Raw genomic sequence first — 26049 nt, forward strand, 5'->3', positions numbered from 1 at the left:
AGCACAATTTCGGTGCGTGTCTCTAAAAGGTACGCTTAGAGAGCATAACCTTTATTCAAAAAGGGAGCAATAAGATTTAAAAAATGGCAAGTCTCTGCTGCCGGTATCAAAAATAAAGATTTCGCTTCTGGTCTGCTGGTGTTTTCAATTTCCACAACATAAGCTAATAATGATAAACTGGCTAGCTAGCTTTGCCGTAGTGTCAGGAGTAATTCAAAGAAACACAAGATAACATTCAGGATCGCCTTGTGTCTCTAAATGACTTAAAAACTTGTAACGTTATTTGCAGCGCACGAAGGTACCATGTGTCTGTCTGGACTGCTCGAAGACACATGTAAAAGGAAAGGCAAGCTGTATCTGGTTTGATGTGATTGCATCTTTGTGTAAAGTGACTGCAGAAACACTCAATCCGTCGATGGTGTCTCGAACCTGCCCGCAGCGGACTCATCCGTGAAATGAGATGATTACTCCAGCGCAATTTCTGATGACGGGGCAAGAAAACTCAGTCCCTCCGGCATGGACGCCATCGACGTTTGCACATTTATGTTTTTAGAACAATGTTATAACTCTGACACGCAACGCATTGTAAGGTTCGTACAGCACGTATTCCTTGTGAACATAAAACATTCCGCAAGAAATACGTGCAAAGAATTAACCTTATCAACAAAGCTCATGCGATGGGAGTATGAATGACTTGGTCCGATAAAGGATAAAGGAGAAATATGTGGGCTTTAGCAAGAGCGCTTGTCTTTCGGATTCTACTCTATGTGAACAAACGGTCGATACATGCGATTACATTGTTTCTGCGGCATGTTATTGCGGATATCACCGGTACCATGGGAATTGCAACTTCCTGTGCTTTGGTCATCTTTTTTGTCTCTGGCAAGTACTGCTTGAAATTTATTTCGTGTGGCTTTCCTAATAAACGTTGTGTCGCAATGAAGCGAATATACCCAGTGCGCTTTTTCTTATTTTTTTAATTAGTCCGGGGTCCCCAATTACGGTGTGTTTCATAATCAGATCGTAGTTTCGGCACGTAAAACCCCATAATTTACTTTAACGTTAGAGTGCAGAGTCGAAGCCAGTCATGGCTTATAGCGTCGGATTTTATCGGCAATCCTAGAAGGCCTAATTTGCTTGCTAGACTTCCATGTGCAGATTTCGGCTTCGAACTCATCATAATGAGTAATGAACACTTACTCGGCATGACCAAGCGGAGTAATTTTAATTGTTTCTCTTGCGCATAGTCACTGACATTTTTTACGACTTTTTATTTATGCTTAAATTCATAACGGTATTGCCAACATTTTCTTAAGACAGCTGTACCTTTTCATTTCGTTATTAGCATAACAGAAAAAAAATTAGCACAAATCTTGCGACACTTACAGTAGTAGTTCTCTTCTAAGAAAGAATGTGTGCATATGTCGGAGGTGCACAAGCTGGAATGGAAATAGCAGTATCGGACTTGTTTTGATACAGACGTTTCAATACATAATATTGGTAAGGATTAAGCCCCAAAACAGAAAAGCAGACGATTGAGACACTGTAGTTGAGGGTTCCAGATCAGTTTTGCCCACCTCACACTTTTTAACAAGTGCACATGAAGGTGTGCGAACAAGATTCATTGAGCCCGATATTAAATGCGATACGATGCAGTGGTGTCCCCACATTATTTGACATCGCAGAAGTCTGCAAAATATGGTGTAGCTGTCGCTAGAAGAAATTTAGAGTCACTTATTTTCAATTGAAATGTTCTGGTAAAATTAGCGCTGAGAGTCCATTTTCTTGTTTGTGTATAACTGAATGGAGCTCACTACACTCATTTACAAAGATAACTTGAGAATACGTAGGTGACCATGTCATCGCGCCTTTGAAAAACATATGTGTGATGCGTGTGTGTTGTGTTCACAATCACCCGTGTTGTTTTGGATGGCTCACACATGCGCGCGTTTCGCAGGGCTTATCCTCTTTTTGTGAGGCTCATAACATCGCACCGTGTCTACGCTCACGTTGAGTTTACGACCGTCTACCGCGTATCTCAGCAGTAACAGCCGTTCGTCCGTATGTTCCGCCGACTCCCGTTTCGCAGCTAGGAAATCCTGCCGCCGGGTTAGTGACCTTGTGTGCCTGTTGACAGCTGGCGCCGTAGTACGTTCAATGACATTTATTGCTCATTGATGCTTGCTGATGGGCAAGCATGCTAGTTTCCATACGATGTTTGTTGAGGCAGAGTTTGGAGTCGAGTGAGTAGAGTCGAGTAGGCAGTCGTGGTGACTACATTGCGGTAACATTAGGTGATTGTATCATTTCATTATTTTTTATTGACATGCGCATTATTTCTTCCATGTCATAATCATCAGTGTGTTATTTTTTAGATGCAGTCTACCGCTGCTGTATGCCTTCTGCTGTCATACCAACGACGCCCCAGTTTTGATCAGTATATAGCAGCCTTATTAAAATGTACTTATGGCACAGACGTAGATACAGTGAATAACACGTCGGGTTTCGGGTTTCGAAGGTTTTAGAATTCAGCCGTTGATTTTCGTTTCTCTTTAAAAATATTCAGAGGCTTTTGGTACCGAACCATATGGTCGTCATACATCGTAGCAATAGCTCGTGTTACTCAAAGGCTGCCGAAATCCACTACCGGTAGAATTTTTCTATAGCAGCCCTTGTTAGCCCATTGCCAGGCAGGAATATTCTTGAATGTCCACAGGACCATAGCACAAGGCAATCAAAAAAACAGCAGTAATGTTGTCGGACTAATTTTGTGCTGACGAAAGGGTAGTTTTTGTACAAAAATATAATGTACATTTCAGTCCTCTCTTGTTGAATGTTGACAGGATCATACCGCTAGGTAATCAGATAAGCAGCAGTAATGTTGTCGGCATAATTTTCTGCTGACGAAAGGGAAGTTTTGTACAAAACTACAGTGTAGATTTCATTCCTCTCTTGCGAGAAACACTTCATCAGAATTAGACACTCATAGCGGCTTCAATAATTAATGAAGGCCTCCAGAATATTAGTTTGTTATTACGGTGTCTACTTCTTTGACAAAATGAAGACACTAAGGGAAATCCATGAAGATTGAACGTATCTGCAAATTATGCAAGAAATCACGATAAACACCCTATCTTGGCCCATCTACATGTAATCCCTTAACGCGCAACCAATATATTGACTAACGCCACGAGAATTATCCTACTTCTGGCGGGTTTAGGGCCATGGCTTCTGAGACAGACGACCAAGTGAGGCTCCTAGAGACGGACACGGGGCAGACAATCGGATAAGTGGACAAGCAGCTGCCGCCGAGACATTATGTAATACAGATGCCGCTGTCCGGCTTTCTGCCTACTGTCCTTCTTCAGACGCCTCAGCTGGCCGTCTGGCTCCGCAGCAACAACTCTAAGCCCGGTCTGTAAACATGAACTGGGTACGGCTGCTTGCTCTCAATGAGCGTCCGTGATTGGGCCATGATCCCGTGACAGTTATTGCAGAACCCACATCATCCAAGAAGCATGAATATCCCCTTCCTCTGCCCTAACTTCGCAATTCAACTTAGATAGGGAATAGTCAAGCCGCAAGCCTAACAGCGTTAAAGTATGTGCTTTTAGTTATACTACCCTATAGCCCACCCTCAAAAAGGGTTTTGCAAATAATAAGAACACAAGAACTCTTGTACATAGATTGTAGCATAAGCATTTCGTGTCATCCCTGTTCAACCACAATATGCTTTGTGAAATGGGAATAGAGTCTAGCTATTCATCAACAGTGTTTTATGTCTCAAGCATAAAATCTATCATGTGAAAATTTTTGTGGAGGGTATCAAACAGTGGTCGAACAAGTAACGTCTCTGGATGTAAGCAACTTTTCAAAGAAAAAAAAACAGTGGTGTTCTTCAGGATGAAGGCATGTTGCTCTCGTCGGAACACTTGATTCAGCTCAAAGTATCCCTTCTCTGACCTCTGCTGAACGCTTTAGGCCTCCATATTTCTGTGAAATTTTGCCTTGTAGGAATTGCTTGGGCAGTTGCGCACGCTACTTAAACGCTTTGTAAATAAGAAGCGAATGTCATAAATAAGTCATTTGCTCGGACCACACACGAGATAGTGAACGCTTAGTCAAGTTTGAAGCCAATTTCAATGCGGGCTTTCGAATAGAGTAGCTGCTCGAAAAGCGTCAGAACCCAAGCTAAAAGATTTTTTTAATGCGTTATGCATACCGAGCAACCAGGCTAACGCACACGACAATCAAATGCATATACGGGAATGGCAGGCTTGAGCGCAGCTCGGCTCAAAGGCATCGCAACCGCTACTTTTCGTACGAGGTTCACGCAGCTGGGCTGTGCGTTCCGCGCATACCACTGTCACTATCCCTTGACACCAGTCCGAGGCCTTTTGTCTACGTCGAGCGGCAAACAGGAATTGGTCAGTGTGATCACAATGCGCGGAATTTCTGATGCCCAAGTCTTTTCCGTCCACTGAGAGGGATCTTGAAATAATGAAACAACAAATCAGAGTGAAGCGTGAATACCCACCTCCAAATATCACACACAGGCGGAAAACTAGTTATCACACTCCATCCCGCATAATATTACAAGAGAACGCTGGGGTGGGTATGGATGTGCTCTTGTTCGTTTTCCAAAATGTGGGTGGTGAATTCAAAGGCAGATGGCGGCATTGTGTGGCATACTTAGGGTATGATTGTGCCTGCCAGAAAAATGATAATTCGGCACACGTCAAAGAATGTTTGCAAATATACAAGTTGGAAATCATTCGGCAATAAGTATTTACCTTGAAAATGTAATTTTTCATCTGCTTATGTCGCCGTCCCGCTTCCTACGCTCAGCACACGTGCTTAGTGAGCACAACTCTCTAAGGGTATGAAAAGAAAGTGTACTTGCTTCATGACTGATGTACAAGTTCTCATACATACAAGCCGTGCGTGGCCGCGATATTAAACCGGTATGATTCTTCGTAGACTCATAATAACATACCCTCTGTCTTGAATAAGTAGTGCTTTTCTGCTGCTGAGTACGATGTAGTGTGTGCTACACTCATCCGCAGCGGACGTATTTCGATGGATGTGAAATGCAAAAATGGTCATGCTTTTCCATTAATGCGTTCGTTTAATACCTCCCCCCCCCCCCCTTTGCCCCTTGGTGTTCAAAATACATACAAGGCCGCCCGTTATGAAGTTCCTCATAGCTCACTGTGCAGTGTCGGAACGTTAATCCCAACAGGTTCATTTGAAAGAAAACTAAAATGTTCCATGAGTTCCCCGTAGTAAGGACGCTATGTTTCCGTGACATTTTGATGTTGCAGCGTAGATTTGGCGTTGTTTGATTTAAAATTCCCACGCACTTCAACTGTGCTGAGGACTTAATGTGAGTGCACTCGACTAGCAGTGGGTGACTGGCTTTTTATAGAATAATTGATCCAATTTCCACCCTCCTTGTTGTCCTTCACGTGTTGGCGATTCACTTAGTAACCTCTGCAGTTGGGCTAGTTGGTACATAACTATAAATGGTTCTGGCGCAAAAAATAAGACACGAACGGCAGAATCAAAGACGTGGACTGGCACGCCACATGCCAGTCCCAGACACGCCAGTCCGTGTCTTTTGTTCTGTCGTCCGTGCCTTACTTTTTGCGCCTAAAACCATTTCTAGTTGGCGATTCACGCTTGCACTAAATGTCTTTTGTGTACAGCCGTACATTAAATTAGGCACTCACTGAAGTTGGTCTTCTTGTAACCTCTTCCAAAGCTATGGTCACGGAAGATTGCTTAATGGCTGCCGGCTTCCTTTCAACGACCACTCACTTTATTTCTAATGCTTTTCGAATGGTTTGCCCACGACGCTGATTATTCACAGCTTCGTGATCACAGCAGTCAAACTGAGGCAAGGTTTAGGTGCGCCCGGTGTTTATAGCACCGCCAGGTAGCAGGAGATACAACAGCTCCAATTCTGCTGCGTGGAAAACTTTATGCCCCGTTTCTTTTTGGCTCTACGCCAATAGGACAGAAGGAAACAGTATTCGACACAAAAAACAGTATCCGAAAACTTCTCGTAAAGAGGGCGATGTTGAGCACCCCTGAAATTGCAATCCGCATGATAAGAAATTCACTCTAGCAATATACATTCGCGATTATCACACACAGTTCGTAAAATATTGCGAATACGGGTTCAGGTATATGACGCACACTAGGGATATAATCCGGATATATAAGTGCAATAAATATTGCACTTTAAAGTCCTCCATAAACGTGGCTGAAAGGTTTATTGCTTTCTGCTTATTCACATCTGCAGGTTGCGCAGTCGCCTGACACGTGCCCCGAGCTTCCAGAGCTCAATATTACAAGGAATGGATCCAATATAATCCTACAAAGAGCAAGGCCCCCACCCTCTAGTCAAGTAAACGAGAGTAGCTGTATCTGCTATCCAGTCATCGACGCTGAACAAGACTTTAATGTCACATGCGAAAGCGCCACAATTGGGAATGTTACCTGCGATACCATACCACTCGATCAAGACGAAAAAATTGAGATTGAGATCAACGATGGAATTTCTTCTAGCCAGGCGTCCGTATGCCATATTTCCAACTGCGGAAAGAAGAATTGCAGCCTTTTCGACGGTGAGTGAAGCAATTTTGACAAGCTGGTGTGAGCGGTATCTCTTAAGGTATTTATTATTGTCGTTTTATTAAGCGCCACCTTGGCCTTATATTCTTGCCGTGTTTCTAAATATCAGGTCTATGCGGCAATCTGGGTGAGTGCGTAGCTTAAAGTATTCGAAATCGAACAGCGTGAAGCGGCCGAGTGACGAAGACGCAATCCGTAAGGACATTGTCGCACAACCTAATGTTTTATTACACTGCCAGTATTACTTACATACACACAAAGGCACGTCGTGCATGCCTGATTGTCGTTCGTCTGCTTCGCGCTCTTTGATTTCTAAGATGCAGGTATCAATTAATTCGCATGGTGTGATAAAAGGCTCTGTCAGACGTTTGGTGGTGCGTTGTAGAAAATACCATATAGCTAAACTTTCAATATCTAGTTTACGGCGCTCGCAGAAGACCCGCCATTTAATAACAAAACGTGGGGGTTTTCAACTTAGTAGGTAGGCTGAGTTCATTCATCGTTTTAGCTAATACACCTTCTTTTGTTTCTAACGGGTAGCGCTGGTTTATGACGTTGAATTTCTCATTAATAAAATTATTCTGCACTTGGTCTAATGCATCGTGCGAACAGTTTCGGAGGTTTGCACACCTGTTATTATGTTTGGTCACCGTGCGAACATTGAAAGAAGCGGTTGTGCACAAGGGACCACAATCATCATTATCACATTAAATTTAGTGAGTCAGGTACGCTCGCTCGACAGGTAAGCAAGAAAAGGCGCCCCATTTACCAGATGCGTCGCAAACCACAACCTAACTTTTATTTGAAAGCGCCTCTCCGTTTTACTACTAACTGTAAAGGGAGGAATAATGTTGCTGATGTCTCGCTTGCATCAAGATTCATTTCAATAAACTGATGCATTTTCTTTGCAGCCACCAAAGATATTGCATCTGTCAGTGACCTGAACATCACGTTGGTCAATCTCTCCATGGCTTTCGTATCCTGGAGCGTTCATCAACAATACGGGCTAGGAGTAAGCCAATTTCGCGTAACATGGTGCACACAAGAAATCAACTGCTCATCAGATGCGACTTGCTTAGAGGAAGAATTCCTAACTTCAGATCGCAACGTGACGGATACGAGTACAGTCATAGAGGATTTGAGCCCAGCTACAAGCCTGAGGCTGCGAGTGACGCCTCTTGGTCTTCAAGGGAACTCTTCTTTTGGGTGTATCGAAATACCCCCTGAAGGTATGACTTTCCGAAGCTTTCTTACTAGTGGAAATATATTCTTTCATGATAGTTTTTTGCTTCGCACGGGGTATCTCACAACCTGATGACATCAAATATAATCATCATCATCATCAGCCTATTTTTAGGTCCACTGCAGGACGAAGGCCTCTCCCTGCAATCTCCAATTACGCCTGTCTTGCGCTAGCGTATTCCAACTTCAAATAGAATATAAACCGCTAATATTGTAAGTCCTTCATTTTTCTTTTTTTTAGAATATTTTAATGCTTTCGACCACGATGTTCTCCAGCTTTTTCAAAAACAATTGCCGTGTTGAAGCCGTCCGAATTAAGGGCCCTCATTTAGACAATGAAAACCAAAGTTCCTTACATCGATGGCAATAAGTTCTTGAAAGGGAAGCTCTTTCACACCCATTGTTTAGAAACTAATTTTTCATGTGGGGGAAAGAAGTGGCACGCTTATCCCGAATCATACCTGCTTAAAATTGTTGTCGAATACAGGAGGTTGCACTTTGAGGGCACATAAATAATTGTGTTTAGATTAAGTATGTCTTCTTGCCAGGTCTATATTAGGCTGCCTAGAGATGATACCGTTTTGAGCAAGGCTTTACGATGGCCTCCAAACAATTATTCATGTGGGAATCCCGGGGCGCTATAACGTAAAATGATTCCAAACTATTTTCATTCCAATTTCTGCAATCAGCCTCCACGATTGGTCAAAACATTTTTGGGCCACTCCCAACTTCGCCTGTCTGTCTCGCGACGTCACGAAAACCGCGACAGCTTCCTATCTGATATAACGTGTACACACTGATTATGCATGATTAAACCGCACAAAAGAAAAATAATCATTCCTGATGCGACGCCTTTTCACCATTAGCCCGCTGCTATTGGTCCAATATTTTCTGGCTACGCCCACTTCGCCTGTCTGTCACGCGACCTCACAAAACCGCGAAAACTCACCACGTCAAAGTGACGTGTACGCGAAAAAAATGCGTTAACATGCCAAACAAAAGTGAAAATTTTTCTGAATAGCCACACACTGCCCTGTTCCGAAAGGAATAGTAGATGGCTGCCCACCGATCACTCAGGCCCTCGCTACTCGCACCTGCCGGTGAGCATGTATTTGTTTGTGCATAATAAACCTTTTTGCGTGGCAGTAAAACGTTATCGAGCCCTTTCGGCATGCATACGACATCGCCCTGCCAACTATTCCTTGCTGAGGATCTATTTTAGCGGCATTCTTATCCTTCCGTTGCACGCCGCCGCGATTTTCGACCAGCCACCGCAAGCTAAGTAAGGCGAACCAGACCAATCTGAGAAGCCGGCACCACCCTCTTCATGCGGTTACTTACTTTCACTGTGCTGGCTCGGCTCCATCGAAACCCTCTCCACTAGAGCGTGCTGCTCGCCGCTTGTCAGCCAATTAGATCAGAAAAGCCGCTGATTGTAGACAATGATATTGGTTTTGAAAGCGAACAAAGGTTACCTCATATAAACCAGGAAAGTGTTTGATTGAAATGTTCAGACAACGCTGCGGGTCACCGCCCGATGCTTGCGTCGGTGGTTGCTGAAATTTGATGTCAGGAATTTGGAATCAAAACAGTTTGGAGTCATTTTACGTTATCGCGCCCCTGCAGTATTAATTATAAGCATTAGCCTAATTGAGTTATAAAATGCGCTTGGTGGGCACAAAAGCTAGTCGAGATTGGCGCAGGTTTAGGGAGAGTGGTAAAATAGGTGAAAGCACGTGCTTTGTTAATAGGTGCAGGACATGAACGACTTATGGGAGAAGGCTTTCTGTGATAACGGTTGACAAATAATTTGATTATTATGGATTCTTTGAGAAATGACAACACAGGGTGCCATTACTTCAAATAAAATAAGTGGTAAATTTTCTCATAGAAACCGTGTTCAGGCTCAGATGGTCTTAAACATGTTAAGACAATCATTTAATTACTTACAATTTTGTTTCCTTGGAGCACTGAATTTGCACATTTAGCACTCGCGTAGTTGTATAATCCTGCCGCTCAAAGAGACAAAAATGCCATGCAGAAGGTGCCATAGCTACCTTCCTAACATCCTTATAAAAAGACAGAGCAACTCATAAACTCCTGGTCTCACATTACGCTCACTGCGCACGCGCTCCAATCGCACACGCCGAACGACCACCGTGGGTTCGAGCCCCGCGTCGGTGCTTTCTCCGGCCAGCTCCGCGTACCGACGCACCCTTACGCGCGCGAGACTAGCCGGTCCAAGCTAGGGGAAGGCGAGACGGCTCAAGCAGTAAGGGAGACAATAGGTAAAGCTCTGCAGAAAGAACAAGGAATATTTCTATATCCGGAGTTCGATAAAACACCATATTACGAACACGACGAATCTGAATTTAATTTTTATACAACATGGTCAAATGGTAGCCGGTGCCCGCGGACGACTCACCGCGATAGGGAGAAGATAGAACAAAGAACCCAGTCTACCAGTGCCAGCCATGGTGAACTTCAACAGCAGTGAAAAATAGAAAGAAAATGAAACAAGGGGGCACGGTCGGAAAGCCTCAGAACGTCAAGACGATGGAAGAGTGCATGCGCCCGCCGAGGCCGGGACCGCGACGAGCCGAAGTCACCATGGGCCGGCGGTGGACAACGCAGCCGCCGCTGGCATCGAGGAAGACGTGGGCACCTCCCGACGCGTAGGTGTGGTCTCGTCAGGCCCCATCTTGCGCTTACTGCCGACTTCGCTCGTTCCAATGAAGGACAAATATGTATACGTTGCAATAAACGACTGAAGTTGCAGAAATCTGTACGTAAAAAATATGCAGGGTTGTAAGTAGGTCCCATTCAAAAGTCAAAGTTGTCGCAACCCTGCCTCGTTCTCGCACCCATGAGCACAAGGAGGTCCGCTTGCCTCAAATTCTGGCCTCTCAGGAAGCGATCTATCTGACGAGATGCTGTATGAATTCGAGCGCATTTGTATGAACTAAATTGAAGGCTGTCAATTTGGCTACAAATTCTTTATGTTTATTTACAGTACAGAGTAATATTCGCACTTCTTTCAGAACCTGAACGCATCAAAACCATAACAGCTTCTCTACACGGATTGGATGGTCTTCAAGTGCAGTGGACGCGGCAGGAATCTTTCAACGCCTCATACGATCACTACGAGGTCCGCTACTGCGTGATCAACGAAGATACGCTTTGTCCAAAAGAAAAGGAACGTTACCTCAATGAATGCAGCAATGCCACATCAGAAATCGAAATGAATCAGAGCAGGTACAACATACCTAGTTTAGAGCCAAATAGTGTGGTGATAGTTGGAGTGGCTTCAACAAGACGCTATCCAATCGGAATAGTGGCAAAATCGAAAGAGACAGTAAACTGCTTCAAGTCGCCTGGTAAGTAACTTTCTATTAAAACTCATAGCTCATATAAAACCTCAAAGGAATCACAGTCAGGGACAATTAATGTACTCACTCAATAATAATAAAATTATTTGCTCCGCAGTATTTATAAAATATTTTCTTCCCCAAGAACAAAGAATTTGCTTGAATACTGGAATGTGTTGGTTTTAATAATGTTTGTCCTAATAGCCTAATTGTTAGAGCGGTGTCCTCTTCAGCAAAGCTGCGTGCTGGTTGATGACGTCACCATATTTTGATTGACGTTAGAAATCGCGCAACAATTACACACTGCAGGAAGTAACCTTTAGGATATGCACTTTTTGCGCAGCTCCTGGAATTATCACAGGTTTTAGTGCCAAAGACATCACCAGCAGAAATGCTACTGTGCTGTGGACGTTCCAGCAAGATGGTTACAAGGAACTGCGTCCCACTTCGTTCAACGTGACGTGGTGTGTCGCGACTAAGCATCAGTGTCCTTCGAATGCCTCAGCGAGCCTCGTGTGCACAGAAGACACTCAACAAACCATGCGGACAAACGCACCCAAGCTGAACATGAGTAGTTTGCCTGCATGGAGTGCGCTATTAGTGACAGTGGAAGCTTTGTACACGAACGGAAGCGAGGAGGTCTCTCTTGGGGAACCAGCTGCTTACTGCTTCCAGACGATAGCAGAAGGTGAGTATGCCAGCTGAAATGAAAAGTGCATGTATTGAAGCTATGAATATATTTGCATCTTAGTAGAAAGTTAATGCCAACTTCAATAAAACAATGATGGAAGAGCAATTCACATCATTTTTATTATTAGTGCAAATCAGCGCAGAGATGATAGTGAATCCCAAACTGGCATCAGGCCATAGAACATGGTAACACAAGGAAATACACTATCATCATCATCATTATCAGCCTATATTTATTTCCACTGAAGGACGAAGGCCTCTCCCTATGATCTCCAATTACCGCTGTCTTGCGCTAGCTGATTCCAGCATGCACCTACTCTAGCATAGAAGCATTTTAATGTGGGTTGTCGTACGTAATGTAATGTTTAACACCCAGAGCACAAATCTGCTCGCCTTAAATTAAGCCAACTTGGAGATAATTTTACCAGTTTTTGTTGTAGTATTATTAACGTCACATGTAGGATACTTAGCTCCTTCCAGCAGCAACACAAAAGTATGGGGTAGTTCATTCTCTGAGAGGATTAGCTTCTTTATTTTAGTTGGAGTTTTCATTGGTGAAAGCCTCTTCCCCCCACCACGTTTGGTTTAGCGTGACGAAACGTTCAGTGTTGAAAGAAATGCATAACAAGAAATTCCTACAACTACACCATGTAACCTAGTAGTTATATTATGTGGCGTTGCATTTTATCGGTTTGGACGAAAGACATGTGGCCATATTCAACTAGTTACGGTGAATGTGGCTTATAATCGCGCAATGAGGCAGATGCCTCAATCAACCTACCTTAGGGTAAGCCATTGATAATATTTTAGAATGTCCTAGAATTTTAGAACCAGCCTGTACAACCGCTACAAACAAAAGAACTAGTTAATTTTTTCATACTTAAGCATCCGATTTACCAGGCCATGTATTTTTGCATTTTCTAGCTCCCGGAAAGCCAAGGGACCTGCGCATTACTGCTCTAGAAGCGACGAGCGCTGCTTTCGAGTGGCGGGAACCGGAAGTGAAAAACGGTCCATTGGACGGTTACATCCTCAGTGTGTGTAGCGTGAATGACACAGTGGAATACAACTGCACGGAAGCTACAAGTCTACAGGTGATGATCAACGATTCCTTCACGTCGGCGTACACATTGAGCGGCCTCGATCCGTGGACTAGGTACACGGTTACTTTGATGGCATTCAACAGAGATGCTGATGGCTCCGAGATGGTCAGCGACGCGTCCACCGAAGTGTTCCATACGGAGGCAGTGGGTGAGTCAATTTGTCGCACAAATTTGCAATGACAACTGCGTGTACAATTTCTTGACATTGATGGTCATTCGTTATGATTCTAATTTTACAATGCTAATTCCTGAAAAAGTAATTCCATGCCCACCACCAGCCCAGTCTCACTCATAAGAGAATTTAATAAACGGCAGATTGGCCCGTTTACAAAGAGAACAGTGCACATTGTAAATATGTGCTGCACTTTATTGTCACGATTAGCGAGCATCAACTGATCCAATTTCTGCAGAGCACAATAGTTTCAATGCTCCTTGGGCATTGGAGCTTCCAACCTGCTTTTCATAAGATCTTAATGAGAATTTATTTCAACGGTTCGGTAATACTGCAGGTATGTAGTGCATATAAAGAAGTGCTGTAATAGCAGTAAAATGTGGGTAAGCGCAAATATTTTTCACTAATTTTACGTGTTATGTTAGCTTTCTTGAAATGGTAACAATGTGAGCTTTAGTGGCTGCCGCTAGCGCGAGAAATATTTCTGCAAAGAAAACTGCGAGGAGATCAAGGTGATGTCATCACAGATGGCTATCAGTGGGTGTCTAATATCGCAACGCAGACGTGCAAAGAAACTATTGGAGATCAGCATTTTTCTTAATTTGTCATAGGAAGTTGCTGCTTTATACGATATTTCCTGTCATGGAGGGAAACGATAACTGCTTTATCACTTACGGCGTTCTATTTCCTGTGACACTCAAGTGGCAAGAAACAACGTAAATTGAAAGGAATCTCCCTGAGCACGACATGGTTCAACATATAAATAAATGTAATACCGAAATTGGTTACTTTAATTATATCAAATGTGTAAACAGGAACTCACAATTTCGCCACTAATAATCAAACTTTACAGCATTAGCATGTCGTTAGCATAATCAGCAGAATTAGCACGTTATCTCAATCTGCACATTTGCCGTCGCTGTAGCCCGGAGGTGGTAAGTCATCGGCCTGTTCCGACGTGCTACTGAGATAGAACAGCTTATACCATCGCCTTGACATCGAAAATGTCCATATTACTGCCAGGAAGGTTGCACATGTAACGGTGAGTTAATACATGCAAAAAACACTAATGACGTTAACGAAGGAAATAATAAATATGCGAAGCTATGCGGACATTGTCACTCTAAAAGTGAAAGTAAGCGAAACTGTTGCAAGAAATATTTTACTGTATGTGGCTTCACTAGCGTTACTGTTTGGGCTGAAATTATTTTTTTTGCTTTACTAACTAGGCTTAGTGCGCCATCACTCTGCTCTGTTCTTTGCTATATTAGAGTCTTAATTTCTTTAAAAGGAAGCAGGAACAAACTGCTTCTGAATTTCCATTGAACTTTGGTACGTCGCGGCCAAGATGCACGTGGCGTCCTTTTAGAGTGGAGCTCATAGAGTCCTTTTAAGAGTATGCAATAATCCTCAAATTCAGTGCTTGTGTGTAAATTAGTTATATCGTGTAAATAAATATTAAGATCCACCATTAGGACACTTTTTTCCAACAGTGGCTCTTTGCAAGGGATACAGTCAGAATGTTTGGTATTATTGCCTATTGTGTGGTGTCTCATGAAAACAGTCTCATTCATATGTAAAATCGTTTGGATTGATCATCCTAAAGATGAATTACCGTTCTTGTTCTCCAAATTGATGATCTCGCCTATAAATAAGTATTTTCCGCACAAGACAAAAAGTGACCAATAGTTCCATGGGGGTTGGAACCGCTTCATTAGGGCTGTTATTAGGACCAATGAACGTTTATCAAGTAGTGGTTTATAGAGGAGTGAGTCTCGTGTTTAACAGCATGCTTTTCCAGGTAAGTGGGTAAAAAATGGGGCAGCTTCACACTAGTGGTGCGAAGTCTGAGAAAACAGCGAAGCTGGCGGCCCTTCGCTACGTTTATCTTGACCTTTTCATTAGCGTTAACTTGGTTTTCTGTAGATTGCCGTCGTCTTCTTGCCCAGCTGGCACGTTGGCACCCCTCGGCACATACGCGCGAACATGCTCGTGCAATTGCTCCCGCGTTTGTCGTCGTCGTCTTCTTGGACAGTGGCTCCGTTACCGTTCATCATTCCAGCGTAGAATTTCACTTCTCATAAGTAGTGGAACGCGTAGAGCTGCTGCCGACGCCGACCGCGTTTGCGCCGAACGCGCCTGTGTCCGTCACTGGCGCCGATACCTCTGGCGGCGGCCCGGCAGGTAAACTCACCAGGCAAAGTGTGTCTCCGCGCCTGAGGCATCTCGGCGCCGCGGAGCTATCTACTCTGGAGTGACAACATTGCCTATAGCTTCGTCCCCGCGCTGCTGTGGGGAGAAGCTAGGCAGAGCTACGGCGGAGGAGCGAGCGGCCCTGCTGCGGAGGTTAGGCAAGTCGTCGCTAGGAGATGCTGTGGCGGGAGCGACGGGAGCGGCGGCGAGGCGAAGACTTAGCAGTGCAGCTGGGGCGAGGACTTGGTGCGCAGATGGGCCGAGGAGGTGGCGCTCCGTTACTAGGCAACGCAGTGATTCATCGCTCGGCGAGGTTTTGGGGTCCGCGCCACAAATTAAGGCCGGCTTAAACAGCCCCATTGTTATAGAGAGTTCGTGGGTACGAGACGTGCAGCACGTTCCAGCTTTGGTGATTCTCCCTGCTGGGTAAGCCGATGTGTAGGTCCGTGTTACTCACAGTAACCCCTTCAAGTGGCCGTCTCGCTGCACGAAATCGACAAGCTTTCAAACATCTAGGGCCAAGATGAAATACGGAACCCGCCTCAATAAATAATAAATGAGTCACAACGCCGATTTTCTGGGAGAAGGTACTGTAGATTTGCGTTGGAGCATTGCAAGAAATAAAACATACAACCTTCCGCATGCACCACATTCGTACGTAAATACAAAAGTGTACATAAGTGGCGAAGGATAGTGAACTAAAAGCTGCGTTTTAGCAGCTTGACCAGATCCACTACTACAAAAAACAAGAGCAGCTGAAGTGTGATGTCGGCTAAAACAAGACATAAAGGAACAGCATCTTAGTAGGATCTCAGAGCTCTTACATCTAAGCTGTAGTTTCGAGTGTGAGTGGATTGTTGAAAGTGTCAACTGGGGTCTCTGTGAGTGTTAAGCCAGCAGTCTATTTTTTTCTGGGGCTTACGTGCCAAACCATAATTTGGTTGTGAGGCATGCATAGTGAAACACTGCACATTAGTTTGGGCCACCTGGAGTTATTTATTGCTGCCATTATCCCGGCTGATCCCGACAACGACTGCCGCCAACGAACGCGCGACCTCGCACTCAGCAGCACAACACCACAACTATCGTTTCGGGTCAGAATCAGCAGTGGAAAGTCAACAGATAGACTGAGAAGAGGGGCAGATCTCGATAAGATTATCAGCGAATCGGAATGACCATATTAGAGCAATGTGGGCATCAATGAATGCAAGGGGCTGTGACCAAAGTGGACAGCTATCGTAGATCTAGCTTTTCAACCTACATCATGGCAGCCGCATATTTCGTATGCATATCTTGCAGTCCAAGCAAAAAACAAAGACAAGCATGCGAGACGCAGTTTCTGCGATTCTTTTTTTCCCTTAGCTTTTTACCTATGCTTTTTTACCTTTTTTTACGCACACGGAAATGCTCGCACACGCATGATTACCCATACAGAATATATGCTGTAGCGAATGACGTTGAGCAAATTCCTAGCCAGTGTTGGCAGGCAACGACTGCCAGAGGACGCTATTCTCGGCCATGGCCTGATACTTCGACTGCAATGGGGACGACGAAACCAATTTTGTAGTTCTGGAATCACACAAACTAGACTAGTGTCTTTAGAGGGCGGCTTCTAATGACATTAGCACTCACTGCTTTTCTTCTAGCTCATCATTCATCTGACTACTTTCACTACACTTTCCACCAGTGCTGAGTAGCCGATTAGAATGCAGCAGCTCCAATCGACTTCTATGTCTTTCTTTTCAATGAAATCTCTCTTTTTTTCTCTCCGTCTGTAGCAGTAGACTCACTCTTCTTAGGCATATCAATTGTTCTGAAACATGTGAAGCTCATAGCTCACAGCTCTTACGTCAGCTTTCATTATTGTAGCAGAAGGCATATTGAGAATCGCGCCCATTAAGAACCACTGTCAGGCTTCAAATATATGGACATCGACAAACAAGTTGTAATTAGCCATTTGTCGACGAGTATTCCAGCTCTGTCTTGCAACAATTTTGCAACAATCTGCAAGACAGGGGTAATTGGAGATCGCAGGAAGAGGCCTTCGTCCTGCAGTGGACATAAAATAAAGGCTGCTGCTGCTGATGATGATGATGATTCCAGCTCTCCCTTTAAAAGGGTCCGGAACAACCCCTCGGGCTTGGTGAGAAAACAGAGTGCGGATAGCATATGTTGCTGTCAACATCTGAGCCAAGCTTTGCTGGCGTGCGGGTCGCGCGGAGCGCGAAGTCAGCTTTCTCTCAAACGTTCTCTTTTCAACAGACGTCTGCCTCTTTACTCTCTTCTGGAGGCATTATTTCGTAATAAAGCGGATTCGCATACGCAGCTGCTATTGGCCAATAGCTGTCGTCAATCAAGAAGTGTGTTTCGATCAGTGAGCTTCATCCTACTGTTACTATGTATATTGTTACAGTATGTATACTGTTACAGTTGTACGCCGAAAAACCTCCGCCTGGCGATGACGTCACCATGCGTCGCCAAGAAACGTTTCACCCCAGTTGCGCCGACAGCGCCGAGCCTCGCCTCAGCTGCGTGAGCCGTGACGCCATCGCGCGCGCCGCATCCCTTCGCCTTAGCTTTGCCGAGCCATGACGTGACCGCGCCTTGCGGAGGGGTTGCCGCGGCTGCGCAGAGGTGGAGCTACGCCATGACGTGACTTCGCCGACCTAAGGTACATATAGCTCCGCGTCGCCACCGCTGCGACAATATTGACGAAGCTCAATAAACCGGCGGAACTACGCGAAAATCTGCTTTCAAATTCCGATAATGATTACGTACGTCTGGCAAAAGCTCACTATCGTCTGCTCACGCTCGGCCGCGGCCGCCCGGGTAGGACTTAAACTTTGGCCACCCTGCTTTTTGGTCACGTAGCCGTAGGGTCTCGGTAATTTCGACCACTTTTGAACGCTCAAGTAGCCTCGAACCACGCGAAACTTACAGCCAGAAAACACGCACGCTTGCTAGCGGGCGCTCACTCCCGGACGCTTCTGGTTACACGCTTTGACACACTTTGAGAGCGCTTCAAAATGCGCGAGTTGGATGTGGCTTCTAACCATCGCTCAAGCCGGTGAACGACAAAGCCGGTCCGCACAACGTTAGCACTGTCAGGCTGAAGCGTTTGAGCGCGAGCACACACTCAATCCCTGTAGTGCACAGAGCAAACGCTGCGCATCCGCACTGCACTTGCATGTAGCTGCGGTCTCCTACGTAGCGTAGATACCGCGGCCACCTCGGGGTGCCACGACGAGACCACTGTCTAAGCGCGCTCCAGCTCGCTGATGACAACCGCGTTTGGCTTGCGTTTGGCGCGTTCTAGGCGCCAAAATCGGAAGTGGCGTCGTCGTTAACATCCAAAACCAAATTTGAACTGCGCGCCACGGTGAGATTCAGGATGGGGAACGTTGTGGGCACGCCTCGCTTCGTCGTAGCCTTTGCAGTGCAATACATTGAAGAAGGCAATAGAACCACTGCAGAGGCAGTGTTTGATTGCCAATAACGCCACTTATGCTGAACGCATTGAAGTACTTTTTTTCGGCTAATTATTTCTGAAATAGGCTATTTTTACTTCAAACACATCTCTCCGCTTCAATAAAAAGTGGTTCAGGGTCCCTTTAAAGTAGGTGTACTTAGTGAAGGTCATAATAAAACCAATATGTATCTGCCTCACTTTACTAACTACCAAGCCAGCTGGTACTTAACGGCGTTGTATGCCCAGACAAACTTTCGTTGTGTCAGTAATGTGTCAAGGAAGGTTGCCTTGGTATCGATGAGTTTTTGGTGACTCCATGGAAGGTAAAACTAAGGAGAGTTTATACTAAACCCTCAGTAGCGGCAGCCGCTGCTGCGGCTGCCTACAGGAGCGAGTGCAGCCACCGGCGGCCATATTTTCGAGAGAATGAAGAGGGCGGGTCCAACATATAAGCGGCGACGGAATACGCGTGGCGCTCGATTGTGTTTTCGGTTCCGCGACCAAACATTGCACAAAAAATATTTGTTTATCTTACATAAATATTTTACTTGCGATGAGGCAATTTAGTTACCCTAATACATGATAATACATTTTTTTGTTTTGTGTGCATCAAAGCGTTTTAATGATTAGCTTCTTTTAATGCCTGAGCATTCTTTGGCGGCTACCGTGCTACCACTCACCGTGCTACCGTACTATACAACACTCCGTGCTCTGCTACGATGACTAACCACGGCGCCACGGGCATTTTGCCCCGAGCAAGATGGCGACGAGCGTATTCACTTTCGGTGAGCCACCTCCATTCCAGAAGTGTTAGTATATAACCTTATTTGGTAAAACTAACAAAAACTGGTCGTATGTGCAGCAAAATAAATCGGGTATGTACCTATAAGGCAAGAAATGGTATGATTTTTCTATGAAGACAAATCTTTGTCTCAGTTGTAGCGTGTGTTACACTAAAGCGAAATATCGATAAAACTTCTTGTCTGAAAACCTTATTATATCCAAGGAGCACAAATAATTAAATGCAGAAAACCAGCCTTAAGATGCACTTCAAGCATGGAGAACTATGTTAATTTCTTGTTCGGACTAGTGCTTATGATCGCCATATTATGACCAACGCTCTTACATACATTTTCTCATTATCGTCCTCAGGAATTGATACCAAAATTTCATATCCAATGGCTTGTACTAGGCTAATGCAGGTATGTTTACAGCATGGTGCATGCATTCGCTGGTTGCCCACGCTTCGGAACACTGAGAAAGAAACCACATGACGTACAGTCAGAGTTGCCTCGGAGACAGCTCGACGTCTTCGCACTGCCTGATCTCTAACAAAAAACATGCAGGTTGGTCACGTGAACATCGACTTTCATGGACGCAGTCGGTAGCGTGACGAACCTTGGCTATCGAAAAAAGATAGCGGTAAAGCATCGGGGCAACATTAGCGCAGCCGGGCACCGAAAGTTCCTCTGCACCAACTGATAAGATAATTGAGGTGCTAATGCGAGACGTCCTATACGTACCATGATCAGTCCCGACCGCTGGGTTGCGGACGTCGGCGCAGATAATGCAATCAAAGTGGTGCTGTAGAAAAGTGCCCGATAAGGGCAGCGTGTCGCAGACGTTTTTCCTCGTATAGCGACACGCTTCTCATCCGCTGACCCCTAAAATGCCAGAGTAGGCAGATTCCATCGAGATAAGCGCGGATTGACAACACTAGTCGATAATTATGTCATTGTTGCAAGTGATATATATACGGGGGACAGGAAATTTGCAGCACTATCGAATACATGACTTACAAATTCGTTATATGTAGTGGTCATTTCGCGCAAGACCACTCAACAGAGGACAATGGCTGAATCAATTTCCAGAGTCCATCCATAAGAGGAAACACTAGCAGATAAAAGGAAAGGAATCATACGTAACTGTCGACAACTGTATGGCGGCTTTTAAAACTTTTAATGCGATTGTGAGAGCCAGCAGCGCTAGCGCGCTGCACCGTAACTCTGCTTCTTTTCCATTTCTGCAATTAGGTTTCCACGATTCGTCATCCATTCTAAGGGCCACCCAAACATTTATGTCGCGCAACATCACGAAAACAGCGAAAACTCCCCATTTGAAATGACATATGCACACTGAATATGCATGATTGGCCCGAACAAAATAAAAATATTTACTTCCAATTCCACGCCCGTTTCATTAGCCGACTGTTATTGGTTGACTATTTTTCAGGCTACTGCATATTCGCCTCGAACGCGTCGTCACCGAACCGTGAAAGCCAACCAAGTCAAAGGGACGTGTGCGCATTAAAGATGCATCAATACGCCGAACAAAACCGATTTTTTCTTCGGAATAGCCAGAGGCTACCTCGTTTTGAAAGGAATAGATCGCTGCCCACCGATCGCTCTGGCAGTGTCCACTCGGAGCTGCCGGGGCGAATGGATTTCTTTGTATATAAGCAAAGCTTTGGCATTGCGATATAACGCTATCGAGCCCTTTCGGCCACGTATGCACATCGCTATGCCAACTCAGCTTCGATGATGATCTGTTTTAGCGGAATTTTTAACCTTCCGTTGCACGCCGCCCCGATTTTCAACCAGCCACTGCAAGCTAAGAAAAGAGACGCGGACCAATCGCAGACGCCTGCACCACCCTCTTCATCCGGTTATCTGCTTTCATTGTGCTAGCTCAACCCCACCAGAACCCTCTCCACTTCGGCGTTCTCTTTGCCTCTTGTCAGCCAATTTGATAAGAAAAACCAGTTTTCAGTTATACAACAATATTCACTTCGAATGAACGCAAAGGTGGCCTCACAAAAACGACGAGAGCGTTTGATTAGATGGTTCAAACGTCGATGCAGGCTAACACCCAATGCTTGCGTTCCGGAATACATAAATTTACGTCAGGCGTTTGGAATAAAACCAGATTAAAATAGTTTTGCGTTAGAGCGCCCCAGCTCTGATTTTGCAAGTCGCCACGAGAGCAAAGTTTGATGGTACAAACTAAGCACTATGTTACACTAACAGTGTGCAAACGAGTCGATAAAGCTGTTATATTAGGTTTGTAAACAAGTTCACGCCGCTATTTTAAATATCAATCAGACAACAATAGGGCAGTCGTTAGGAGAGTAACTTCACACTGTTGTGAAGTCCGAGTGACCACGAAGGTTCCATCGATGGTGCAGTGCCAGGTGCCGGGAGATAGAGAGGCACAGAGCCACATCCAAGAGATGAGAAAAAGGTTTATGATACAAATTTACATGATCTGATTTTCATCTCCGACCGTTTACATCTCCGAGCCTCCGCACAACACTCAAACCCCGCTTTTTTATCAGTTCATTCCCCCCTTTCACTCGTCGAGAGATTTCACTGGGGTTCTTTTCAGACAATCGCAGTCGTCGACCGTTCGCAAAATCCCGCCAATCGTGTGGCACCGTTTCGCGCCGGGCTCCGCCTCCAATGTTGCTCGATCGCCCCGCATGCAAGGCAACGGCTGGCAACTTGGGAACCAAACGTCAAAGCTGTTTCCACGGAAATATTTGACGTTGGCCCCTTGCAAGAATTTGTGGGCTGTTAGGGACAGTCCGCTTGTCAGGTGGTTACGAGACCTGAGGGCGGTAGTTGTCTCTCCCGTCAGCTTTAGGTGGTCGAACAGCTGAAGATAGGAACGTAATTGCTTGACCATTAGTCTCAAGTGACGCTGATGTTGTCGCGAGCTCCCTGGCCTCGACTAAAATGACCAAGCGTGAACGGCACTGCACAGCTGCACGTCTGCTGGTGAAGCATCCCTTGTTCCGAGGGATTGCCAGGCACAACATCACCCAGCCCTTTTGAACCGCTTGACAAACCGGTGTCGTATTTTGAAGAAGTTCCGCAACGCACTTGTCTACATTTTCCTCCGTTTCCCATTCGAGACATGCTGAAGCTGGGCTTTAATTATTAGACGTCAAAGCCTAACAAACACAGCAGGTATGACACAGGCAAATGACCATTTTTTTAAAATTTATTTCCACAATAATGCAGGAAGGTTAGTGCACTTCTAACCGGTATGTTGATCAGAGTGTTCTACTCGGTTGAATGCAGTAAATGAGGCGCTGTTTTCAGGAATGCACTTCGAAATAGTGTTTAGCGTGAGGAATATTGTGCACTGAGTCATTGTACTCTGGTGCTTAACGCCCACTGACTATGCAAAGCGAACTTACCCAATTTCCCGTATTCACTTGTCTATCCGATCGTGTAGAAATGTCCAATCGCCAGTGGCCAAATAAGAATTTCTGTCTCAATGAATGTCACCCAGCTGTGCATCGGTGAACTACGCCTCTGGTGGTCAGAGACCTGCAGCTGCTACAGATCATGTAGGAAGGGAGAAAGCTGGTTGAAACACAGCTTTTGGTTCCTAGGTCCTATTACGTTGATATTTCTTTTTAAATTTTACATGGTGTTTTCTATTCGCCATCGGTGGCTTCGAAACCATGCTGGCACTGCTTACGCACAGTTTACGCACCGCTTACACAAATGGGCACATGCGCCTCCTACCCGACACTATGGTTTCTTGAGGGGCTTAGTGTACTGGTGAAGGAGTCCGCGCCATACAAATTCCGTAAAACCTACATGACACTGCAAAACTTTCTAAAAGGGTGTATGTGTCGCTTACACGCCGGCATTTTTTTTATATGGCAACCCAAAGCACCCATTAGGTGAGGACGTTCTCGGGTCTACATTTATCGCCGAGTTCAGCCACCTAGTGTAACAGATGATTAGAACTTATTATGATCCACAAGAAAGAACACTTACGTAATACGTCACCTTGCTGCACGTGTCAGTGTGTGCAAGTATGTGCAAACTGCTCCTATAATTACACAGTTCCATGGTGCACTTGCCGAGGGCAACCTCAAACCGCGAGCACGGTGCTTACAGGTGCATTTTACTTTCGCAAGCCAACTCAATCCGCCTTTGCCTTGGCGTTGAAGTGTTCGGATTGAATTTCATGGACGGTATTGACAACATTGCATCTGGGAGAATGCGGAATCTTTTAGCAAAAGAGAGTGAAAAAATGTGGACAGCTTGCAATAGTGGTGAAAGGCTGGAGTAAACAGTGGAGCTGGTGATCAACCTAGCTTCTTCCAGGCTTTACTATAGGCTTGGCTGAGTTTTGCTAGGAAATGCTAAGTGCTGCTAGGCACTGTATTCCGAATCGCCACTCTGCCGACCCGCAGATTCTCGCTTGGCCGCGCGACGCGCTTCAAGATGATCGGCTTCTTCGGGTATCCGGATCTTCTTTGGTCGTCCCGTGTCAAGGCTTCATGTACTCACCACAGAGTAAACGAGAGTTCTGCCGCCGTCGCGGTGGCTCCGAGCTTTATCTCCCCGGTGACGTCACGGCCAAGCTGCGCCTCCACACTTGCCGGGGCATGGCTGGTCGAAACCTGCCGAGCCGCCGCCGGAGGCGCCGGCGGCCATCACGGACACCGTGCGCGTTCGGCGCGAACGCGGGGAAACGGGGGCAGCATTGGCAGCAGCTCTGCGCGTACCTTGTTGGTGCTGCTACAATTTCTTTCTCTCCATCTCTCTTCCTCTCATTTTCTCTTTCTCTCTCCCAAGCATAGCGCACCACGCGCGTGCTCTCCTCTCTCCATAACGCCCCATGTGAAGGCAACATGTGCACAGCACGGAGAGGTGGCAATGCACAGGCCGCTCCACGAGGTGGTTGCTAGACAACCCGCGGCGACGTCATCGCCAGGAGCCGTTTTTGTTCGCGACACACCAACTGATGGTCGGCTTAATCAGCTCCGCTGTTAAAACGACTGATTTGTGTTGCGCATGGTAGGTCGTGTACTTCTACGGTTCTATGTCCTGCAGGGGACTGTACTGATGTTGCGTGCGGTAACAAGGAGGGCTTAAAAGCTCGGGGAAAGGTTTGAGATTAAACTTTATTTACAGGTTAGGTCAGCGTGGTAAAAGCAAAACGTTTTCGGGGGGTAGTTGGTTCATAGCGAAGTAAACATTTCAGCTCGAAAACACGAGGACAAAGAGAAAGCGAACAGCCCAGGCTTTTAGCATCATGCTGAAACAGCGATGAGGGTGATGGCAATGCTGTGCTTGGCTAGTTTCAACAGTTTCTCCTACATTGGGCTTCCTGTTGTCGAAAGAAGCCAAGCACAACAGCGCCATTACACTCACTACATCATTGCCATTTCAGCATGCCAGTCTCGGGTTAGCGCCTGTGCTGCGCCCATTATCTGTGACCACACATTTTTGCCAAGTAATAATTAACTCTTCTTGGTGACTGTGCCATAAACGTTAAAACTAGGGATAAGGGGTATCAGATAGGCTGGCCAACATTGGCGTTGGCCATCCTCTCTGATGCACCTTATTCCTATTTGTAGCATTTATACCATAGTGTGCTACTTCATCTGTCAGCAGCCCTCTTGATATTGCTCTTCTTGGAGGAAAGTTGAAAGCCGCGATTGCACCATTTTTTTTGTTGCTCTGGGCTGTTGAATTTGGCAAGGTAACATTGGTAGACAGCGTTGGTTGCTTCTGTCAACCACAGTCTGGGAGATCCAAGGTCCGTGGCCTGATGCTGAGCACTGGGGAGATTAATTAGTTGTAGGGAGATTAAGTAACAGTTTCAACCAGCGTCAGAATTTGAAAGTCTCTTTACCATTCTCTCAACTTAGCCACCTATTAAGGCTGACTGTAGGACGTAGACACTCCTCGCACAAATCCCGCCAGCTCTCCGCTCCTCAGTGAATTAATTGTGGACATGCTGGCCCGAACAAATTTACACGACGGGAAGGTGGTTTGTTAATATAATACATATTCTTCTGTTCACCTAACCAAGTGACGCGAACACGAATGCTGAACAATTAGTTGAAAAAGGTATAGATAAATGCCTCTGTATACATAAATATATGACATATATGGATTGATATGGTGTAACTCTTGCACATTTAGCTGTCGGTTTGAACCATGATAAACTGGTTATATCTAGAATACGCGGCGGTAACTTACACGAAGCTGCATTCCCCCCAAAAATTCTGACGCTATAATTCTTCGTAAGAGCCAATTCCAGCCAATTCTGATGCTGAAGTGGATTTGAACTCTTAGTATAATCACTTCAATCCGTAATACAAGGAATAGTCATTCAGAGAAGGACATGAGTGCTCGAGCA

The 26049-nt window shown here is 45.4% G+C and overlaps 1 protein-coding gene across 2 annotated transcripts in view; it reads left to right on the top strand.

Annotated features, from left to right (window-relative positions):
* Positions 1–26049, top strand: part of LOC119463440 (tyrosine-protein phosphatase Lar-like) — a 133323-nt gene that overhangs the window by 9751 nt on the left and 97523 nt on the right. For both annotated transcript variants that reach the window (XR_005194364.2, XM_037724287.2), the window contains exons 2-6: positions 6308–6632; positions 7551–7868; positions 10923–11258; positions 11593–11937; positions 12864–13190. Coding sequence is in view for 1 of the 2 variants with exons in the window: in XM_037724287.2 (XP_037580215.1) it covers positions 6308–6632; positions 7551–7868; positions 10923–11258; positions 11593–11937; positions 12864–13190 (1651 nt within the window). In the remaining variant the exon portion in view is untranslated. The remainder of the gene's footprint in view (positions 1–6307; positions 6633–7550; positions 7869–10922; positions 11259–11592; positions 11938–12863; positions 13191–26049) is intronic.

Source organism: Dermacentor silvarum, chromosome 9, assembly GCF_013339745.2.
Source record: "Dermacentor silvarum isolate Dsil-2018 chromosome 9, BIME_Dsil_1.4, whole genome shotgun sequence".
Classification (NCBI taxonomy): Eukaryota; Metazoa; Arthropoda; class Arachnida; order Ixodida; family Ixodidae; genus Dermacentor; species Dermacentor silvarum.